General features: G+C 35.1%; 1 protein-coding gene across 1 annotated transcript; it reads left to right on the top strand.

Annotated features, from left to right (window-relative positions):
- Positions 1–10,718: 10,718 nt before the first annotated feature.
- LOC130644195 (replication termination factor 2-like) lies at positions 10,719–19,837 on the top strand. The gene is made up of 3 exons (XM_057449701.1): positions 10,719–10,933; positions 17,621–17,805; positions 18,363–19,837. Exons 1-3 carry the CDS (start codon positions 10,761–10,763, stop codon positions 18,929–18,931), a joined length of 927 nt encoding a protein of 308 aa, XP_057305684.1. The 5' UTR covers positions 10,719–10,760; the 3' UTR covers positions 18,932–19,837.
- The last annotated feature ends 1,202 nt before the right edge of the window (positions 19,838–21,039 follow it).

The raw sequence follows: 21,039 nt of genomic DNA, 5'->3' as shown, positions 1-21,039 counted from the left end.
TATACTTTTGTTGTTCGAGAGATAGTTTTGGAAGTAGGTAACGAGGGCAAGGTGCGTAGAATTAATATAGTGTATATCTCACCCTATTAAACGTATCCATCTATATTTATCGAATGTTTACTAAAACTGTTTGTTGGCAGTACATTTTAATGAAGCGTGATCTCACACCAAAACAACAAGCCTAAGGACTTTGACAATCTTCGCAAGGACGGCAATATAACATAACAAGTGAGGAAACTTTGGACTAAATGACTCAACATGAGGTCTAAGATATTTAGCTTGAAGCAGATTTCGCCCGCCAACTTTTGATAGGCTTGACCAAATAAAATTTTCTTTTTTGTCTTTGTTCTGGAACAAATTTTAACATTTTGTTTGAAGTGTAACATATTTTCCACTTTTTAAATATTTTACATAAAAAACTCCCGAAAATTTTTTCCCGATTTTAAGTTCAAATCGGAAAATGGGATTATTCACAATGGGGTCTTTATTTATCTCAGCAAGGCATTCGATACAGTCAACCATGTGATTCTATTAGAAAAACTAAAATATTATGGCATAACAAATACATATCTCGCATGGTTCAAGAACTACCTCTTCGAAAGAAAACAATATATTTCTTATGTCGAAGGAAATACTAACTACAGGTTTATAACATGTTGAGTACCTCAAGGATCAATTTTAGGACCACTGTTGTTTCTCATTTATATCAATGATATATTTAGAGCATCTAGTGTCTTAAATTCAATATATCAAAAATAAAATTGTATCACTAAATTTTGTGAACAGTGGTAGTAGGTATGTTAGGACAACCTCGTCCCCAGGACTATTTGCTTCTCATTCTTCTTTCTGACGCCACGGTAAAAGGTACTGAGGTCAAGCTTGATGTTAGGATAGATTGATTGTTAATTTCTAAAATTTGCGTTATTTGATGTGTTCGGATAAATTATCAAAATTCAAAATTAAATCTGTGGCCACTTTATTTTAGGATTAGGTTGAAAGTTGCCTATGGTTTTTGATGTATCCATCACGGTGTATATATCAAAAGATTGGAACTGTGAGACATAACACACAATCCATCTTCTTTCGCTGCTGCTGCGCTGAGTCGAAATCTACACATATGGTGTACAACAACCTCGTTTCCAGCGCTTGTTGTCTCTTTATTTTGTCTCAGGACGGCGAGACGAACAAGTTCGTATCGCCGTCTGATGTTATTATTTTATGTTACAGTATAGTGCACTCTCAAATAAACCCATGTTAACAAAAAATTATAATAAGTACCTTTTGGTTAAAAAAAATTGGAGAAAAATAGGTTTTTACCATAACCTAATGCCTTGGGGGTTGGTTGGGTCTACAAACTAGCTATACACAATAGTAGAACGCGTGCACACTGTCTAAATAATGTGCGAGTCAGCGAGCTTCTCAAGACGTAACTGCGTTATTATTTATTATTTTATTACCTGTAATAACTAGGGAAGATTATATGCGGTATAATATCAGCTTTATTGGGGGACAAGCTGTTCGATCGAAAACAAATATTTGTATATTTGAAAAAACTAACTAACCAAATTTGTTCCAAGAAAAAAGGTTCGACGCTAATAAAACAAGCTACAAATAGACAACCTATCAAGATCAAAAGAAAAGGCCACACACTTGGCGCCAACCTCGTTCTCAGGGCATTTGTCTTGTTTATAAATTAATAGCGCAACTTCGTCCCCAGGGTTTTGTGGCCCCTGAGCCGTTATTACGGAGTGATCAACTTATCAACAAGGCAAAATGCCCTGGGAACGAGGTTGTTGATAGCGGCCACTCCGTAATAACGGCTCAGGGGCCGCAAGACCCTGGGGATGAGGTGTGCTTGACGCGGGATCCACGTCAAGCAGTTGCCGCGGGGACCCGAGATTCATGGGTCCCCGAACTCTTGCTTGCCTCCCTGGCGTATTTAACATTTCTGCGGTAGTGATGTAAACAAGATGGCAGTTTTTTTTCTTGTTTTTTTTTACATCTTACATTTTTTAACCCATTTATTTTCTTTTTTGAAATATTGTAGCTGGAGCTTTTTGACTTAATTTTGTACTTTATTCTCATTCTTGCATACATTTTTTATTACAGCTAGCTATAGCTAAGTATTTTCAGTCATTTTCACTCAATAGATTTAAAATAATAGGATTTTCCAATCCCATCTTTTGACATGCTGTCCTATGAATACACATTTATGATAATTCAATTGTACATGCGTTTTTACAGCTCTCCATCGATTTACAATATGGGGAAAAGGGAGGTAAAAACATTTTTTTATTAGAGTTTGTCAGAGATGAAAGCGTGTTTTCTCCAGTTTTTTAACGAGGGTGCCAACTCGCTGAAAACGCTATATATGTGAGGGTGACAGTTTTTTTCATCGTTTTTGTCTGTAACTGCCCGAAAAATCCTGAATCTGTCCAAAAGCGCTTGAGTTGCGCCTGGAATGCAACGTTGGTGAGCTCATTATTCTCATTTAAATTTTGTCGAGAAGAAGGAAGGTGCTAATTTTGATATTGTACTTACAATTTATTATTTGTGGGATTTTATTACAGCTATTTATTGAATATATAAATGAATAAATAAGAAATACAGTCTTCCGCTACCACTGCTTGACATTGAAAGAATAATAAATGTTAAAAAAAATTGTTCTTTCAGGTTTCTCCCGGCGAACTTTTAAAGTTTTTTAAAAATGATGGAAGATGTCTGACAGCCCTGTGGTTTTTGCGAAGTTTCTGACAATCGGCACCCTCGTATTTTTAAACTTTCTTCCTATAAATTTCTTTCAAATTTTCAGGAAACGTTATTAATAATAAGATACAACTGTACTTCCACGGCAAGAATAGTTACCACAAAAGAATGTGTTTTTTCCTTATAAAAGTGTGATGTTTACCTCCTCCAATCGCAAAATAAGCTGCAATGGAGTGTTAGTTTTCCTGAATTCTCGTAAAGGTGTATTGATAGGCCAAGACAACCTTTTACACATCAGTAAGATATATTTGCATATATCCAGACCTTTAACATAAATTAACTCCAATTATACATAAGCTAGATAAATTGAACTCCTGCCATTTTCTATGGTGCATTCTTGTAGCTATATAGCTATAGCTTTCTGAGATTAAGTACGAGGGTGAACGGACCCTGGATAAATATCCTGGAGGGTTTCCCAGGTTATTCTAGTGCTTTTCCCCGTATTTCATAACTCAGATTTTACCCTTGCGCTCAATTAACATAAAGCTTAAACGGAACTCGAGGTATAAAATGATGTTGGACTTATATTATAGAGTTTAAAAAGTTGGATTACAAGTCTTTCCAAATTTTTTAAAAAGCGTTTTTCATTCTCAAGATATTTACATTTAAAGAATTTCAGATTTAATTATGCTGCATAAATTATGATGTCATATTCAAGTAGTAGCAAATTTTGAAATGTTCTGTCATCAATAATTTGAGAGAGACCGTAATTTCTCAAATTAGCGCTGCAGCACTAATTAAAATTTTATGGTTTTACATGCTGCGCTTATTAAAGGGCGGTGCTAATTGATAGCGGCGCTAATTGAGGGCTGTGCTAATTAGAGGGTGACGCTAATTAGAGGGCGGAAACTATTTCAAAGTTTTAGATTTTTGGTTTTTGAAGGTTTCGGGTGCAAGTACTCAGTTTCTTTTTGAAGCAGTGGATCAATTTGTCTTCGCTGCCATTGATCTCTAAGTTTAGGGGGGCAAGTTTTGAAAGATTTAATAATTAGCTCTTTCATTTCTCCAACCAGATGATTCTAATTCAGTGATAGCAAAATATAACTGGAAAGAGGAAGAGAGAGCTTGGGCTTGTAGTTCCAACTAAATTTAAATGCTCAACGATGAATAAAAGACTTTCAAAGGTCCTTCATGAAGAACTGGAAAAAAAGAAAAAGAAATGTATTATCTTGAACTAAATGAAGAAGATTTTGTTAAGAGAGAGTAGAATTTAAATAATCAAGTGTGGCACTAATTACGAACTTTAAACTTAAGGTGTGGCGCTTATTGGATGGCGGCGCTGATTAGAGCAAATACGGTATTAAGGAATGTGCATTCAAACTTTATCAATGCATAAATATTATAAAGGTAAATTAATTACCATAAATTATTTTGCCAAAATTACACTTGTTTGCTCATTCCAGGCCTCTCAATTTTTTTTGCTGATGACCCCATAACTTGGGATAAATGTCCACGGTAGAGGATCGGTATAAAAAGCAGAAAGCTAGCTAATTCTAAATACTTGTTACCTCTTGCTGCAAGACCAGATCTTTAGATTTTAATTCATATATAATATTGTAACACAGCTTACAAGATAGCAAATGCAATTTTCAAAGTATATATATAATTACAGACTTGCTTGTTTTTAACTGGATTGTTATGCGTATAACTATAGCACTAGAGTTATCGAGACAAGGTGATAAATTTAAAAGGTTATCCCTACAAATAGTTTTATAGAAATTTTATACAAGACTAGCCATAGAGGCCCATATATTTGAGTGCTAGATTAGGCAATTTTTTGATTAAAGTTTTTCGTCCAATAACTCCAATAACGTCCAAATTATTCCCGAACTGGCTGGAATTATATCCGAAATGTAAAACAGCACTTTTATTTTCATTGAATAGACCAGAAAAAAAGAAAACCCTTAAAGTATTAACTATATATTTTTTACTATGCTTATATATTTCAAATTGTATCAAATAAAACAAATAAAGAAAATTTTACTACAGTTAGTAATCTTTTAATGAAAATCCTGTCACCAGAAATCCTGTCACTAGAAATCCTGTCACTAGAAATCTTGTCACTAGAAATCCTGTCACTAGAAATCCTGTCACTAGAAATCCTGTCACTAGAAATCCTGTCACTAGAAACCCTGTCACCAGAAATCCTGTCACTAGAAATCCTGTCACTAGAAATCCTGTCACTAGAAAAGGCATTCATTAACCCATGCAATTCTTGTTGTGATAAGCAAAGTAATGTTGACATATATAAAACCAAATTTTTTTTTTGATTTTTAAAATGGATGTGGGCTTTGTTGGGCAAAATTTTTTACTTTTTTTTCAAAGATGCTGAACTCACCAAAAAAGCATATTTTGTGCTGTTTTCCAGTGAGCAGACACCATAGTTTTCTAGTTTATTTTATTAATTTAAACTTGCCAATGTATACAGCAGACTAGGAATTAGGAGCTTAGATTTGTTGGTTAGATCTAAACTCTCAAAATGTGGTAATTGTTGGTGACATAATTTGTGTTGACCATTAGTTTAGCTGTGTGTACAATTAAATAGATTATGTATATTAATAGCATTTGCAAAATTTTGTTACAGTCTCTAAAAGTCCCTGAATTATGCGCCAATAGTTAACTTAGAGGATAATCTTTCAGGTTTGGGGTAACATGTGTGAGTTGATCTTCAGACAATTGCCTACAGTTGTTTGCCTTGTCAATAGATGAGCCATCCCAACTTCAAATACCCATCTTTTTACAGGCCAGCCATTGTGTCTAAAGTTGGACTGCCATCCATAGTAGGTCAGAACAGACCATTTATGCTGTTGCTTCCAATCAAATTTTGTTAATTGATTCTTACCTTGATGAGGTAACTTGAAGGCTTCACCAGTCTCTAATTCTATTGTATTGGTTACTGAAAGATAACAACAGAATTAACACAAATCGCAATATCAACATTGCCACCTGTAACACAATTTTAAAGCCAACACAAATAGAATATCAAATTGCATGCTACAACTGTTTGTCACAATCAACATGACAAACAAATTGAAATCATCAAAAAAAAAACACAACGGTAATCACTACAATTAATTATTGTAGAGATATTTTGGATGTCTCCAAAACCTCAAGCAACTTGTTTGGAGACGCTCCATGTTTTGTCAAGCAGTCAGCTAATTGGTGTTTTCCTTCAACCCACTTGACAGTAATCTCATCTTGTTCCACCATCTGCCTCAATCTGGCTATATCAACTTGCAGTCTCAAATCCTTTGTGACATTTGTCGTTTTCAAGGTTTCAAATAATGACTTGTTGTCGATAATACAAGTGATCTTTGGAACCTTCGTCAACTTGCAGATTTGCTGTATGACATTGGCCAAATAAAAACTAGCATCAGCTCCTTCACTCAGAGCAAGTGTTTCCGAAGCAATTGGGCTTTTGGTTACCCTTTGTAGTTTCTTTGATTGCCAGCAGATTGGTATAACTTCGCTTAGGTGTTTCACAAATATGATGAATGCACCTTGTGATGATCCACACTTCAAACTTCAAATGAGTTGCATCTGTGTAGCAAATAATTTCACAATTTTTCATATTTGCAATTTTGGCAATGGTTATTGCAACATGCTTGCTCTTAATTTTTCGAATAATCTTGTTGGCATCTTTCAAATTTTGAACTGTAGGTTCCTTGCCATAATTAGACGTTTGGCAACTATCATAAGCCACATCAGGGCGGGTTTGTCCGGCCACCCAAGCAATTTGCCCACTCAACGATCTTAGCATGGTCTTTTCCTTGCTAGTCAATTTTCGTTCATTGTTAACATCATTTTCAATATTAACAGTTATCAAAGACTCTATATAGCTCACTTGATTAATCTTAATTTTGCATCTAAACCTAGATACTTGAAGGTTGAGCTCAATTGCGTACTGATTTTGAACGTTTCAAAAAGTTTAGCAATAACATCTTTGTGGAAAGCTGGACTACCACCATACACAAAGTCATCAACATGGCAAACAAGAATTCCAGTGATTTGCTTGCCTCTATACCAGTAAAACACAGCAGAGTCGTAGGTACACATTTCACCACCAAGTTTCAACATTTCACTTCTCACTCGTTTGTACCATGCTCTAGATGCATCGTTTAACCCATACAAACATCTCTTTAGTTTCCACACTGTTCCCAATGACAATGTGTCTTTTGGTGGTTGTAGAAACAGTTCTCTTTCAATAGCATCTCCCTGAAGAAAAGCTGCAGTGATATCAAGTGAATTGATCTGCCAATCATTGCTAACTATGATAGCCATAGCAAGTCGAAGACTTTGTTTGCCACAAGTTGGAGAATCTGTTCTCAACGAATGTGAATTTTCCTCAAAGCCTCTAGCCACCAATCTAGCTTTCACAACCCTTTTTTCACCTTTAAATTTCTCAGTTATGACCCATTTGCTTGATACAGTTGTTTAACCAGTGTCTGGAACTTTTTCGAAGACATCATTTTCTTTTAAATTTTGCAATTCTCTCTCCTTCGCATCAACTACTTCCTGTGAAAACATATCGACATCACACATATAGACAGGGAATTCCGGATTTTCCAGCTTGACCCATTTGGACACATCATTCCAATTGATGCTTTTTGGCTTTCTATCACCATCATTAGACACATTAACCCAATTTTTATAAGTGCCACTTCTTTTGGGTTGTGCTGAGAGAACTCTTGCACGATACCATCTTCCATTTAGATTTTATTTGATGTATGATTTTGCTTTTGGTTTCGATTCAACTTTCTTGGATTCTGTAGATGGTCTTCTGAAAATGTCACTTGTACAACCACTACCTTCGTCTTTTTCAGTTTTATTATTGTTATGAGTATCCCTGTTTTCCTCAACTTCATTTTCACTTGTGCCAGAATCTTCTTGGTCATTTTCGTCTACATTTCTAGCTTGTTCTTGATGATATTGCTCTACATCTTCAGAATCGTCATAAACATCAATCACATTCTTATCAGCTGTGTCATCATCATCATCAGCATTATCATAATCATCACCGTCACAATCACCATCATCATCATTATCACAATCATTGACACTATCGTTCATTACATACAACTTATTCAAATGGCCTTCCTTCCTCTTGACATGATCTGACTTGATTTAACTAACTTTATAATTTTGGCTATGTTTCATCAACTGACATGGATGCACTCGGTAAAAGTTACCACCATGTCTGACAAGCACCATTTGACCATCTTGTCCCAAAACCACACCTGGACATTTCCAACCCTTGGTGTTTTTGCGCTTGTAGAAGACTTTTTCCCCATTCAAATACGTCTCATCAGAATATGTTCTAACATTATGTCTAAGCGCTCTTTTATTTCTCTCACTGGATTCTGCTTTAATGAAATTCTCCCTTGCCTTATGCAGAGCAGATAGATTTTTTTTCACTATTTCACTTGACGTAGTTGGCTCCAATGCTGGTAAATCATCTGTCAGAATAGTGGGTGTGTTCACATTATGGCCAAATACCAATTGGTTAGGGCTGTAGCCACCATGATTCTGTAAAGAATTCTTTGCGCTGATGGCCCATGCTAGTGCTACGTCTGGTTCACAATTTGTATCTTCAATTGTCTTGAACATGGTCTCTGGCAGAATTTTATTATGTCTTTCCACAATACCATTGCTGAAAGGAGATTCGCCTGCTGTTGTTTTTGTCTCAATATTGAGCTTTTCATTCATTTCTTGTAAAACCTCATTCGAAAATTCACCACCATTGTCAGTCAAGATTGTACTTGGTGATCCGAAGTATGCAATCCAAAATCTAAACACTCTACTGACAATGACATCTTTATGTTTCGATTTGATAAGACATCCAGCAGAGTAACGAGTTGCAGCATCAATGATATGTAAGATGTGTTGTTTATTATGTTCATAAACTTTTAAATCCATACATATTACTTGATTAAAAGTGTTTGCCAGAGGTATACCCACAACTGGTCTACATTTTTCGATGCATGACCAAAATTCCTTGTCATACAAATTACTATCCTTTACAAGTTTGAGTAGCTTATCTTTGCCAGCATGAGCGAATTGGCGGTGCAGTTTCATAGCTTTTTTCGTTTTCTCTGTCTTACTAATATTTTTCAAATTTTCTCCATGTAGAATGATTTTTGTTCCTTTTTGAGCATCAAGATCACAATGTGTTAGTGGAAGACAATAGTGTCCTGTTGTGGTACATATTAAGTCAATTCTTTTCTTCTCAATAAGGGCCAAGTCACTGGTAAAATCTAATTTCATACTGAGAGACTTCATGGTATTACGACTAATCAGTAGTGGTATTTCAATCTCTACTATGTCAACAGACAATTTATACTTGTTGCCACCTAGAATAACTGGTATGATTAGATTTCTTGTAGCTTTCACTTCCTTTCCATCACCAAATCTATATATAGAATCAGTACTATTTGAAACTACAGCATTTTTATCTGATTCAGAGAGAGTCACAAGATATTCATCCATCCATTTCTCCCCAGCCACTGTCTTTGTACAGCCAGAATCCAAGACACCTCTACCAAAGGATTCTCCAACAAGACAATATTGCCTTTGGTCTGGAGAGGCTGCAAAAAGGGTGATATGGATCTCATTTACATCTTGTTTCTTTTCTGTAGGTCTATTGTTCCATGATCTGAAACCTTTTTGCTCTTGATTTTTATGAGGACATTTGTTAGCAAAATGTCTTGTTGATTCACATTCATGGCACCTCATGAGTTTCCCATCTTTATCAACAGGATTCATTCTTGAACGTGTATTCCTTGACAAGCTGTCCTTGGTATCAGCATGACGATTTCCATAAAAGCATTCCTGTTTCACAGGAAGAGCTCCCAAATGTGCAGCGTCTTCTGCTGTGTTCAGTTCTCCAAATATCTTCATGATTGTGTCCTTCATATTCTTATACTTGAGTTCTGCACAAGTTGTACGAGCCAGTTTTTCATTTTCTTCAGACATATTCGCAGCTGTGAGAAGAAAATATGCCCTGACAGCTTCAGGCAATGCCATATCATATTTGGATATCTTATTGTAGAGTTTCTCAAACTGCACAATAAAATCAGGAAATTTGTCTCCACTATTCCTCTTATAGTCATAAAATAAATGCTCTTGTGCTTTCATCTTTGAAATATATTGAATCTAGCTTAGATATAATCTTGCCCAAACCATCATCTGATCCAACTTCTGCAGGTGTCAGGTCGCGTCCTGATCCCGTGCCCGACCAGTCAGTGACAGGTATACAGCTGGACCTTGCTTTTTCTTTGGTAGTTCTGTAAACATCTGCCAGATCTCCAAATCGTTCTTCCAACTGCTATAGTCATCATCCTCTTTAAACGCTGGTGGAGCCTTTCAATGTTGTTGTTGCCATTGTTCACAAACTACTTCATCAATTGCTTTGCATACATACGTGTCAACAAATAGCCAACAAAAGGGAAAGTTATCTCTCTTACCTCAAGGAACACATCCGGGTGTGTGCCCTCAATTGCTTTCTTTCAACTCAAATGTCACTCGCACAATGATCATAAATACCAGGCCAGTTGATCTGTACCTTTTAACTCTGCTACCATTGTTAATTGATTCTTACCTTGATGAGGTAACTTGAAGGCTTCACCAGTCTCTAATACTATTGTATTGGTTACTGAAAGATAACAACAGAATTAACACAAATCGCAATATCAACAATAAAATTTTATAAATCTAAAACAAAAAGTGGAACCAGGATATATTCTTTTGATATTCTTAATTTAAACCTATTCTCAACTTTAATATTGTATAAGAAAGCCTATTCTTTAAAAAAGTGTGTAGATTAAGATTCCAGCCAATAAAATTAACAGCATTTTTCATTGTTATATTTTTTGATTCTTTTTGAGGTGTGTGTTTGCACAAGTCTTTGGCATTCGTTTGTGCAAATATATCTGCAACTACCAGCAAATGTTGAACTTAGTTGACTATATTGTAATTTTAGAATTATAATTAACAACATGGGTTGCGATGGTGGTACAATTCCGAAACGACATGAGTTGGTTAAAACTGCCAAAAGACCGGAACAAAAAGACAAAGATATGGATAGAAGTGCCAAGTGGTCAAATTGCACAATAAGTCAGCAAGCATTAACAACACCTATAATGACTTGTGAATTGGGGAAATTATACAGGTATATCTTTTTATCTTTTATGAATACTTGTACTGAACTTTATCATGCTTTATTAAATGATGTGTTGGTTCTTACATATTATAGGAAGTAATTTTTATGCATTTTTTAAATTTGTTTTTGTTAAAGAACTTTTTTTTGAGTCAGTTATTTAAGAATTTTTTAAAAATTCACTTTTTCCAATTGAATAAAGATTTAACTTTTGGGGGGAAATTCTTTTTAAAAAAGCATTGCCTGGACTTTTTAATATCTGTTAGAACTGTTAGATTTCTCTGCCCTAACTATCCACATTTTCAGTCCTTGATTAACAATAAAAGGACTACATTTTTGTTAATGCACGATGCTTTTTCAAGATGCAAGTTTAATGTGTTAACTCTAAAGTTTTAAAATTTGCAAAAAAATTGTTATAGATTTTTAAAATTTATTAAATGCTTGGCTACAGAAATTTAGTTTCAATCTATAAATTTTATTCTATAAATCTATAAAATGGGATTAAATTTATTTTGTTTACTGTTTTAGTAATATTGAAAATTGATTACCAATCTTAATTACGCCGCCCTTAAGTGGCGTTAATTTTTACTAGTTGGAATAATAGCTGACATAAAGAAAAAGGACTATGAATATGGATTTTTTTTAAAGAGCAGTGTTAATTTTTAAACCCTCAAATCTGTTATTGACCAACCTATATTACAGTTTTTTTTCACATGCATTTTTAAGGTCTTTTACAACAGTTCTTTTAATAAGTGGCATTACGAATCACCTTGATATGCTTAAATGATTTTTGTTGCAGTAAGGGCCTCACAAATGTATTTGTTTCGGAAATAACCTTGAGTGAGCGTTTTAGAACTCATTAGTGTTAATTAGGAATATATATATAAGACTAACCTGTAGGTTATCTTCGCAATAGTTCTTTCTGTGTATAACGCAACGCTAAATGAGTGTGATTGATTCAACTCAACACTATTGAACACCACTCTGACTAAACACAACGAATTACCAATGATACTGGTTCAACACAATTAAAACCCCATAACCAAGTGATTCTTATTAGTAATCGCCTAGATAGAAGATCAACAATCCCTCTATTTTCTTTCTGTTTGGCGTTCAGTTGGTTATTCGAATGTTGAGAGGAATTTATAGCGACTCCTACTCGCTTAGTACAGTGGTCTAGGGGCAAAACTGGCTTTTCATCAAAACCCTCTACTGTACTAGTCTTGGTTAAGTCATCACTACATGTATCTCTCTTTCTTCGTGTGATTACTTGTGTGGAATTTAAACATAAAAATTCTAAAAGATAAAAGCTCAAAAAAACTTAATTTTTGAACACAATATTCAAATTTTCATAACTCAACATTTAATTGGTCACTATTATTCTTCATGACCCCTCTGTAGCACATTCATTAAGAGTGTGCTATTTGCTCCTTGTTTTGTTAACACGTCTGCTAACTGATGTTTGGTAGAAATCCACTTCAATTCAATCTCTTTCTAATTGATACTCTGTCTAAGGGAAGCCATATCAACCCTTAACCGTTTGTCTTCCAAAGATTTTGTTGAATGGGCAGCTTCAAACAATGATTTGTTATCTGTATGACATAAGATGCCTTCTAGATTAGTATTCAACACTTCATTTATCACATTCTTCACCCATATGCATGTATCAATACCATTAACAAGAGCTAGTGTCTCAGCAGCAAGAGTGCTATGCGCAACTCTCTTAATCTTTTTAGACTGCCATGTGATAGGTGCCATAAGATTCTCAACACCTTTCAGGAAAATAAAAATTCCACTTTGAGAGCTGCCATCTTGAAGGTTCCCAAATGAAACATCAGGATATAAGATCAGTTGTAATGGAAGCTTAAGTTTCCAAAATTTCAAGAAAATGTTGGGATCCAATTTCAACTTCTTTACCACTTTATTGGCTCTCATGACATCATCAACTACTGCACAGTTTAGTTTTGTGCTTAGCTGGCACACATCAAATGAAATGCCAGGCCTTGATTGCGATGACATCCAGTTTAGTTGCCCACATATACATCGGAAGTTTGATTGTTCTTTATGTGATAGTTGACGATGTCTGTCTGTTGTGTTTTGAATCTTGACCAGTTCCATACCTGCCACATAGTTCTTTTGGTCATAGTTAATTAAACCATTAGATTGTTGTATATTGACACCAACATATTTGAAATTGGAGTAATCTTCAGATCCAATGAGATAAGTTTCTCTGATAGGCGAAATGACCTTCACTTGAAAATCATGGGATCCTCCCCATAGAAAATCATCAACATGTATTACAATCAGTCCTTGGCAGCAGTCATCTTGAATCCAATAAAATAATGCTTCATCAAATAAAGACATTCTCAACCCCAAGCCGATTAGTTCTTCCTTCACACGTAGATACCAAGCTCTTGAAGCATCAGCAAGGCCGTATACAACTTTATTTAGTTTCCAGAACACACCTGTTGTATTTGCTTCCTTTGGGGCTTTATGATAACCTCTCTGTCAATCTGGTTGCCTTGAAGAAATGCCGTCTTGACATCTAAGGTGTGACATTCCCATTCATAGGTTGCTAACATCGTAAGTACAATGCGAAGACTTTCTTTTGAAAAAGTTGGGGAGTCCTTAGTCAGATTTTTGACCTCTTCTTCTTCAAAACCTCTTATGACCAAACGAGCTTTAACTGTTTTGTATCCCTCTATATTCTTTGTTGTGACCACCCATCTTGTGGATATTGTAGATTGACCCTTATCTTCTATGGTGGAGAAAACTTTGTTGTCTTCCCAATTGGCTAATTCTTCATACTTTGCATTTAGGACCTCATCTGTAACAGTTGCTTGAGTCGATAATAGTACTTCTTCAGTTTCGTTTGTCTCAACAACAGGTTGCCAGTCACTCACACATCTTTTGAAATCTAACCAATTTATTTCACCTGTGTCTTCATTTTGGACATTTAAACAGCTACCATACTGTCTGCCTTCTTTTCCTTTTCTGCTCACTTTTCCTGCTCTGCTGTGGACTAATCCCCTTGTCCATTCACTGTCGGGAGTTAGCTTGTAAATGATTTTTGTCTTCAACTTTGAAATTCCTTGGACTGTTGACGAATTGCTAACATTTCGATTGGTTGTGATTTCATTTGTTGATATCTTGTGTGTTGTTGTTTCATTCATTGAGGCACCGTCTGATGTTGTTTCTTTTGTTGTTTGTAAATTTGTTGTTTTCTCATTTTCTGGTTCTTCTGTATTGTTACTGTCAAAATCATCTGCACCAACATATTCACCAAAAACATCATCGCGTTCAAGCGGAATGCAATTGTTCACTTGTGTAGTTGTCACTTCAGTACTCCTTTCCGTGTCTTGTAAAGGTTTTTGTGAATGCAAAACTTGGTCCAACTTCTGCAAGCGACACATGTGTACTCTAACATAACTTCCACCATGTTTTACAAGGACTTGCTTATTCTCCTGTCCAATTGCAGTGCCTGGTCCATGCCATTTTTCACTGTCTTTTCTCTTATAAAAAACTCTATCTCCATTGATATATCGCTCATCATTGTAACACTGAACATTATGTCTCAATGCTCTTCGTATACGCTCAGAAGACTCTGCTGCTATAAAGGCTCTTCGTGATGCATGCATTACAGCAAGGTTATGGGCCACGGTTTTGCTTGAAACTGTGTCATTCATAGCTGGCAAATGATCAGTGAGGATGCAGGGATAGTCGTGATTTTTACCATAAACAAGTTGATTTGGTGAGAATCCCTTGTTGTTTGATAAAGAATTCTTTGCACTTATAGCCCAGAATAGTGCCCGATTGTGTGTACATTTTGTGTCTTCAATAATTTTTTTCAGCATTTCCTTAATCATACCATTGTGTCGTTCACATAGTCCATTTGACCAAGGACTTTCAGCTGCAGTTGTTGAAAACCTGATGTTAGACTGCTCACACATTTCTTCATACACTTTGTTAACAAATTCTCCACCATTATCAGCTAGAAACTTCCTTGGTTGACCAAATCGGGCTAACCAAATTTCAAAGATAATATCTGTTATTACAATTTTGCTGATGAAAATCTGGTAAAAACATCTATGATATGGATAAACCATAATGATTGCGAAAGTTGCACAAGATCTAGAGCCACACACTGGTTAAATTCTGATGACATTGGTAAGCCAACAATAGGGCGCGGTCTTGGTTTTCTGTATTTGATGCACACTTCACAAGAGTTTGATACTTCATCGATGACTTTCATAACTTCACTTCGGTCATTTAAGAAGGAGTTAGATGCTTTGATGAGAGATTTTAATTTTTCAGCACTTGGATGGCAAAATTGACGATGAAGTTTGATAATCTTACTTTTTCTTGATTTTGTACTTGCACAAACAAAGGCAACCTGGGGTAACAAGTGGTCATGTTTCTTTCCAACCATCTCTATTATGTTGTTGTTCAAAGGTATGCAATAATGACCTGTAGTGGTAAATTTTAAAGGATGGTATTCTCCAAACATTGTAACCGAATCGTTGATAAAATCTAAAACTGCCTCTGCTTTTTTCATGGAAGCTTGACTCAGTAACAAAGGAATTTCGTTTGGGACAATTTCTGTCTCCAGATAAACTTCTTTTGAGCCAATAATTACAGGTAAGAACACTCTTTTCATAGAACAAACTGCTTCACTATCTCCAAATTTAAATCTTATTTGGCTGGGATGCTCTTCGGGCAATCTATCATTTTCAAGATTATCAATAAAACATTGATACCAAGTATTACCACAAACGGTCTTTGTGCAACCACAGTCTAAAACTGCACATGACAGAGTTTCGCCGACCAGAGATTGCATTTCATCTTCTCTGATTTTTGCAAAAAACGTAACCTTAGAATGACTGTCATCTTTTCTAACATCCTCAGGTTCCTGGTTATCATAAGAGTGTGGACAGTTTGAAGCCCAGTGATATATAGATTGGCAAATATTGCATCTTGATGGACTTCCAGATTGATCGGATGGATTCATTCTTCTATTGTTGGGTCTGGTTTTTCTTCCTGCATATCTCTGATTTGAAGCAGTTGCAGGTCTTCCTCTTCTAAACCTTGAGCGTTGATATCCCCCTCTTTGAGTGACGTAATTTTGCTCAATTGTATCTGCACTTGCCTGAAGAACTCGTTCTATCTTTACTTCAGTATTTGTTCCTAATGAGGCCACCGTATCCCCAAATATTTTCTTTAACTGCCGTACCATTGCATCATACCGTAGTTAATTTAAAGTTGCTCTTGCTAACTGTTGCTGCTCTGGTGTAAGGTTGCCACTTTGTAGAACTCTATATGCCAACACTCCATCAGGAAGTACCATATTATGTCCTTGGATCTTATGGTATAACCGTTCAAACTCTATAAGATAGTCATTCATACTCATCTCAGGCGGTCGCTTAAATCTTTCAAAGGTTTCATAAGCTAGGTAAGCAGTTTGATTCTCATCTTTTAAATATATTTTGTCCAATCTGTTAGTAATGGCTTTTACTCCAGTTGCTGCACTTATCTGTCCAATGTCTAATTCTAGAACTAATTCTTTAGCTTTCCCTCTTAAGCCCATGAATATAGCTGACCATTGTTTTTCTTCCTTTATTTCTGTCAGTGCTTGCCATATTTGCACTTCTTTTTTCCAATCTTTGTAACTCGTCTCTTTGTCTAATGATGGTGGGGGGACCCAACTTTTTGACATTTCACTTTTATTCCTCTGCTACCATTGTTAAATAGGAATATATATATAAGACTAACCTGTAGGTTATCTTCGCACTAGTTCTTTCTGTGTATAACGCAACGCTAAATGAGTGTGATTGATTCAACTCAACACTATTGAACACCACTCTGACTAAACACAACGAATTACCAATGATACTGGTTCAACACAATTAAAACCCCACCACCAAGTGATTCTTATTAGTAATCGCCTAGATAGAAGATCAACAATTAGATGCTGATACAGTTAATAATCCATCTTGCATGACGAGGGTTTACTGAGCCGGACATCTACTTTACGTCGTGTAAGAAATCGTCTTTTTTTAACCTAGGAATAGGTTTAAGAGCTGCAGAACTTGCTCCGCAAACCAATCTTATACCTTCCTGTGGCGTAGCATTTGGCACTCTTATTAACCGAAATATTAGGAGGTTGAAATAGATTCGTATGTTAGTAGAGACTATCATGTATAAGAGAAGCAACTTAGAAAAACATAAAATTATACTAGCAAGTAACGTCATATTGACACGTATTGTTGCAAGATTACAATTAGTCAATTCGATAGTATTGGTGACGTCACAGTTGAACACATACCAAGAGAACTGTCAAGATTTGTATGTTACTTTCTGTATATGGAATCCTCCAGAAGAAGAAAAAGGTAAAGCATATAAAGAACGTTTGTTAGAAGTCAAGTCGCACAATGGGAAGGATCAGTGTCAAGAAACAACAGATCTTGTGCAAATATATAAGGTGTTGTTTAAGAAAACTAAAAATCCTTAGGAGCTTTAATTCACTCATTAACCTTCCAATTAGAGCGGCGTAAAACACAGGATTAAGTGGCGTTACACTGAATTTCTCAAGTAGCAGCGTAAAAAGGGCTGGCGTAAAAAAACGCCAATAAGGTACAATTATGGGTTTATTACCTTATTTTTTTAAGAAAAAAATGGAAATGTAAATAAATCTATTTTTAGCAAAGAATCTGTTATTGAATTTCTTCTTGATCGTACAATCTGCACCAGTGCTCAACATATCAGAAATTTAAAGGATGTGAAGCAGTTGAATTTGACAGAAAACAACAGTTTTGCAAAGCGTTCGTCGGAGTTAGCTGACCAGTATTATGATACCCACACATCAAAATACGTGTGTCCTGTCGTCGGTAAGTTGTTTTAAAGTTGAGACGAGCAGATTGTCAGTTAATCTCCTTTATGTGTTAATTTTGTATTATCTGCGTTTACTTTTTTTTAGTTTTTTTTTTAACTTTTGTAGCATGAAATTTTTGTTAAGCTGAGATTTAAGCAAGTTTTATCCAAGTTTCCACACTCTCTTTTAATTGTTTCACATTATATATAAACTCTTCAAATTATCATTTTTTTTTTTTTACAAACCGGGAAAATTAATTCCGCGATGTTCTCGCTTTCTAAAGTTAAATTTCTCAAAACTTCTGATTATGATTCCTATAAACTCTTAAGGTATTAATATTCAATGGTAAATAAGAAATTCTAAATCTGAAATTATACAAAAAGGTTCGGCTCAATTTTATTGTTTATCATCCGCGTTAATAAATTCTCGCAAAATTCATTAAATTTAATGAATTTAGTCAACAGCGTTATTTAATTCTGCAAAAATGCAAAAATCCGGAGCTTTCTTGAATCGTGAAATTTTTGACAATTAAGTAGCCATAAAAGCACCATAATTTTTTATCATATTCAACAGGTTTGGAAATGAACGGTAAATACAAGTTTTGTGCAATTTGGACATGTGGTTGCGTGTTATCTGAAAGAGCATTGAAGGAAGTGGAGACTGAACTTTGTCATAAATGCGGGGAGAAGTTTTCGAAGGATGATATCATTGTGCTAAATCCAGATGGCGAAGATGTGGAACATATGGAAACGAACATGAAGAACAGACGAGAAAAAATGAAAGCACTTCGTAAAGTAAAAAAGGAGAAGAAAAGTAAAAACTTGAAAGAAGAAACTAAAGCCACTAATGGTTCTCTCTCTACGGCTCAAAACGGATTCAAGATGCCTGCTCCTCCAGCAGCGATAGGTTTAAAATCTACTTCTGCAAGTGGGGAAATAAAACGCAAGACTTCTGTGAATGGGGAAGTGAAAACCCACTCGAAAAAAGCAAACAAAAGAAAAAGTAACGAAAAATCTTGTGATGAAGATGTGATAGACCATACAAAAAGCAAAGTCTATAAGAGTTTGTTTACGTCAGGCCAAAAAGATCGTGGTAGCGATCAAAAAGCTCATTGGATCACGTACAACCCTTATCATTTGTGAATCATTGGTGTATTCATACTTTGTAAATATTTAAATTTTTATCATCACGAAGTTCTCTAAACTTTTCATGACCAAAACTAAGGTAATATTTTGACGGGACTCCGGATAAATATTTAGCATTATCTGAAATCAGTTGAGTGTGGATTTTCGAACACCGGATTTTGTAAATTCCCTGATTTTTCGAACTTTTCTTGCGGTCCCTTAACCTTGCATAAACAAAGCCTGATGTTTTAACCAGGATTGCTATTCGAATTCTCCGAGTTTTCAAAAAAATTTTCTTGGAAAAAGCATCGAAGAAAACTTATTTTTGCAAACGCATTGTTGTGATGACGATAAAGGTATTTAATACTGTAATAAATGTTATGAATGTTTGCTAAGTTTTTTTAGCGAGTATATCTACAAATACAAATTCTACATGTCTTTTAACATAAAAATACTGGGTATTTTTAAGCCTAAGCCGTCACCTTCAGAGCTTTCCCGGTCACCCAAACATTACATTTATTATACTGACTTGTTTTTTATTTGCTTTTTGGGCTACCCTCAATTTCTCGAAACCCCGATTTTTCAACCCTTTTTCTCGATCCCTTGTGAGTTTAAAAATTGAGGTGCTACTGCATCTTGTAATTTAACTTTTTAATTAGTTTTTTTTTTTAGACGAATTTATTTTGTGTTTGCTACGTGAGATCTCTTCCGACCTTTATTGAGTCTTATGAAAAACTTATAAGTTACAGGCATATCTTTTTGTCCATTTACCAAGTTCAGCAGTTGTGTGAGTGTGTGAAGTACATAAGTTATTTCAGGAAAGAAATTATTTATGCTAAAATTTTGAAACCTTGTATCTCTTGACATGCGCATAACTTGGTAGGGAAAGAATTCTTATATGAAATACATTATTCTAATAACGCATTTCTTACATAGAAAATATCTGAGAAATCGCATCCTTGATGGTTCCCGTTTGTTTAACATGCACGTCACTCTTTTTTTTTAAGGGTTAACCTTTACGCAACACCTAAAAAAACGTCTCGACATAAAGGTACTGTCTGTTTTGAGGGGTCAAAAATCCGTAATGTTTTTTTTACTACGATGCAGAATATCTGTTATCAAAATGTTTTTGCTTTCGCTATATTAAGTTGAAAAAACACTACTACTTTTTTGTAGTTATTTGCAGTCTTATCGGCTCGAAAGTGGCGAAAATGACGATCTCAAAATATGGTTTTAAGACAATTCTCAGGTAGGCCTGATAATGGCGAATTTGCGGAGAAAATAAGTCAAAACGGTTCGAATGTGCGAAACTTCCTGATTAGATTATTAGTTTTTTCTGTTTTTAATCCGGGTAGTTCGTTGAAGTTTCACTTGTTTACCGTGGTCGATAAGTGCATAAAAAAATCTTTGTTATTGCAAATTTTAAAAATGCGTAAAAGTAATGTTATATCAACAAAATAATGAAAATAATAAAAATAATTTTGAATGCATAAAAATAATGTTAAATGCGTAAAAATAATGTTTGGCAACCACTTTGATTTTTCTCAAGATTGCGAGTGGGCTACGTCTGAAGCGGCGACGTACTGCAACCTCGTCCTTAGGACTTTACTATTTTTTAATAATGAATCAAGACCCAAACGAGAATACAAAACTTTTCAAGCAAAAAGACGCTAATACACGTGATACTTGTTTTTATTTTTTTTTACTGGTTACAGAAACTTTGACGAAAGTTGATTAGTCAATAAGAACTCGGGAATATGGTCTGTGGCTTGATTTCGAAACAAAGAAGACGTGCGTTTACAAACGTTCAATAGAGACAAATGAAGAGTAGTAAGCGACAGGCAAATTACCTTAAATGCGGTTGTCGATTGCTGACAAAAAGAAGCACGGGAACGCGTGAATAGTGTCACTTTTTGAAAGAAATAAAAATACACATTAGTTGAAGACAGCATTTTATCTCTTTTATTTAAAAAAAATCCCAACATGGGCAAGAAGTTAGTTCTCGCGATGTTGAAGTCGGAATGAGATTTTATTTACGCATATATTTTTTTCACGCATATCAGATTTTTATTATGACATTATTTTTACGCTTATAAGTTTCTTTTACGCATATAACATTAAATACG

This window comes from Hydractinia symbiolongicarpus, chromosome 5, assembly GCF_029227915.1.
Source record: "Hydractinia symbiolongicarpus strain clone_291-10 chromosome 5, HSymV2.1, whole genome shotgun sequence".
Taxonomy (NCBI): domain Eukaryota; kingdom Metazoa; phylum Cnidaria; class Hydrozoa; order Anthoathecata; family Hydractiniidae; genus Hydractinia; species Hydractinia symbiolongicarpus.
The sequence above is the reverse complement of the archived record's forward strand: the minus strand, read 5'-3'. Positions and strand labels throughout refer to the sequence as shown.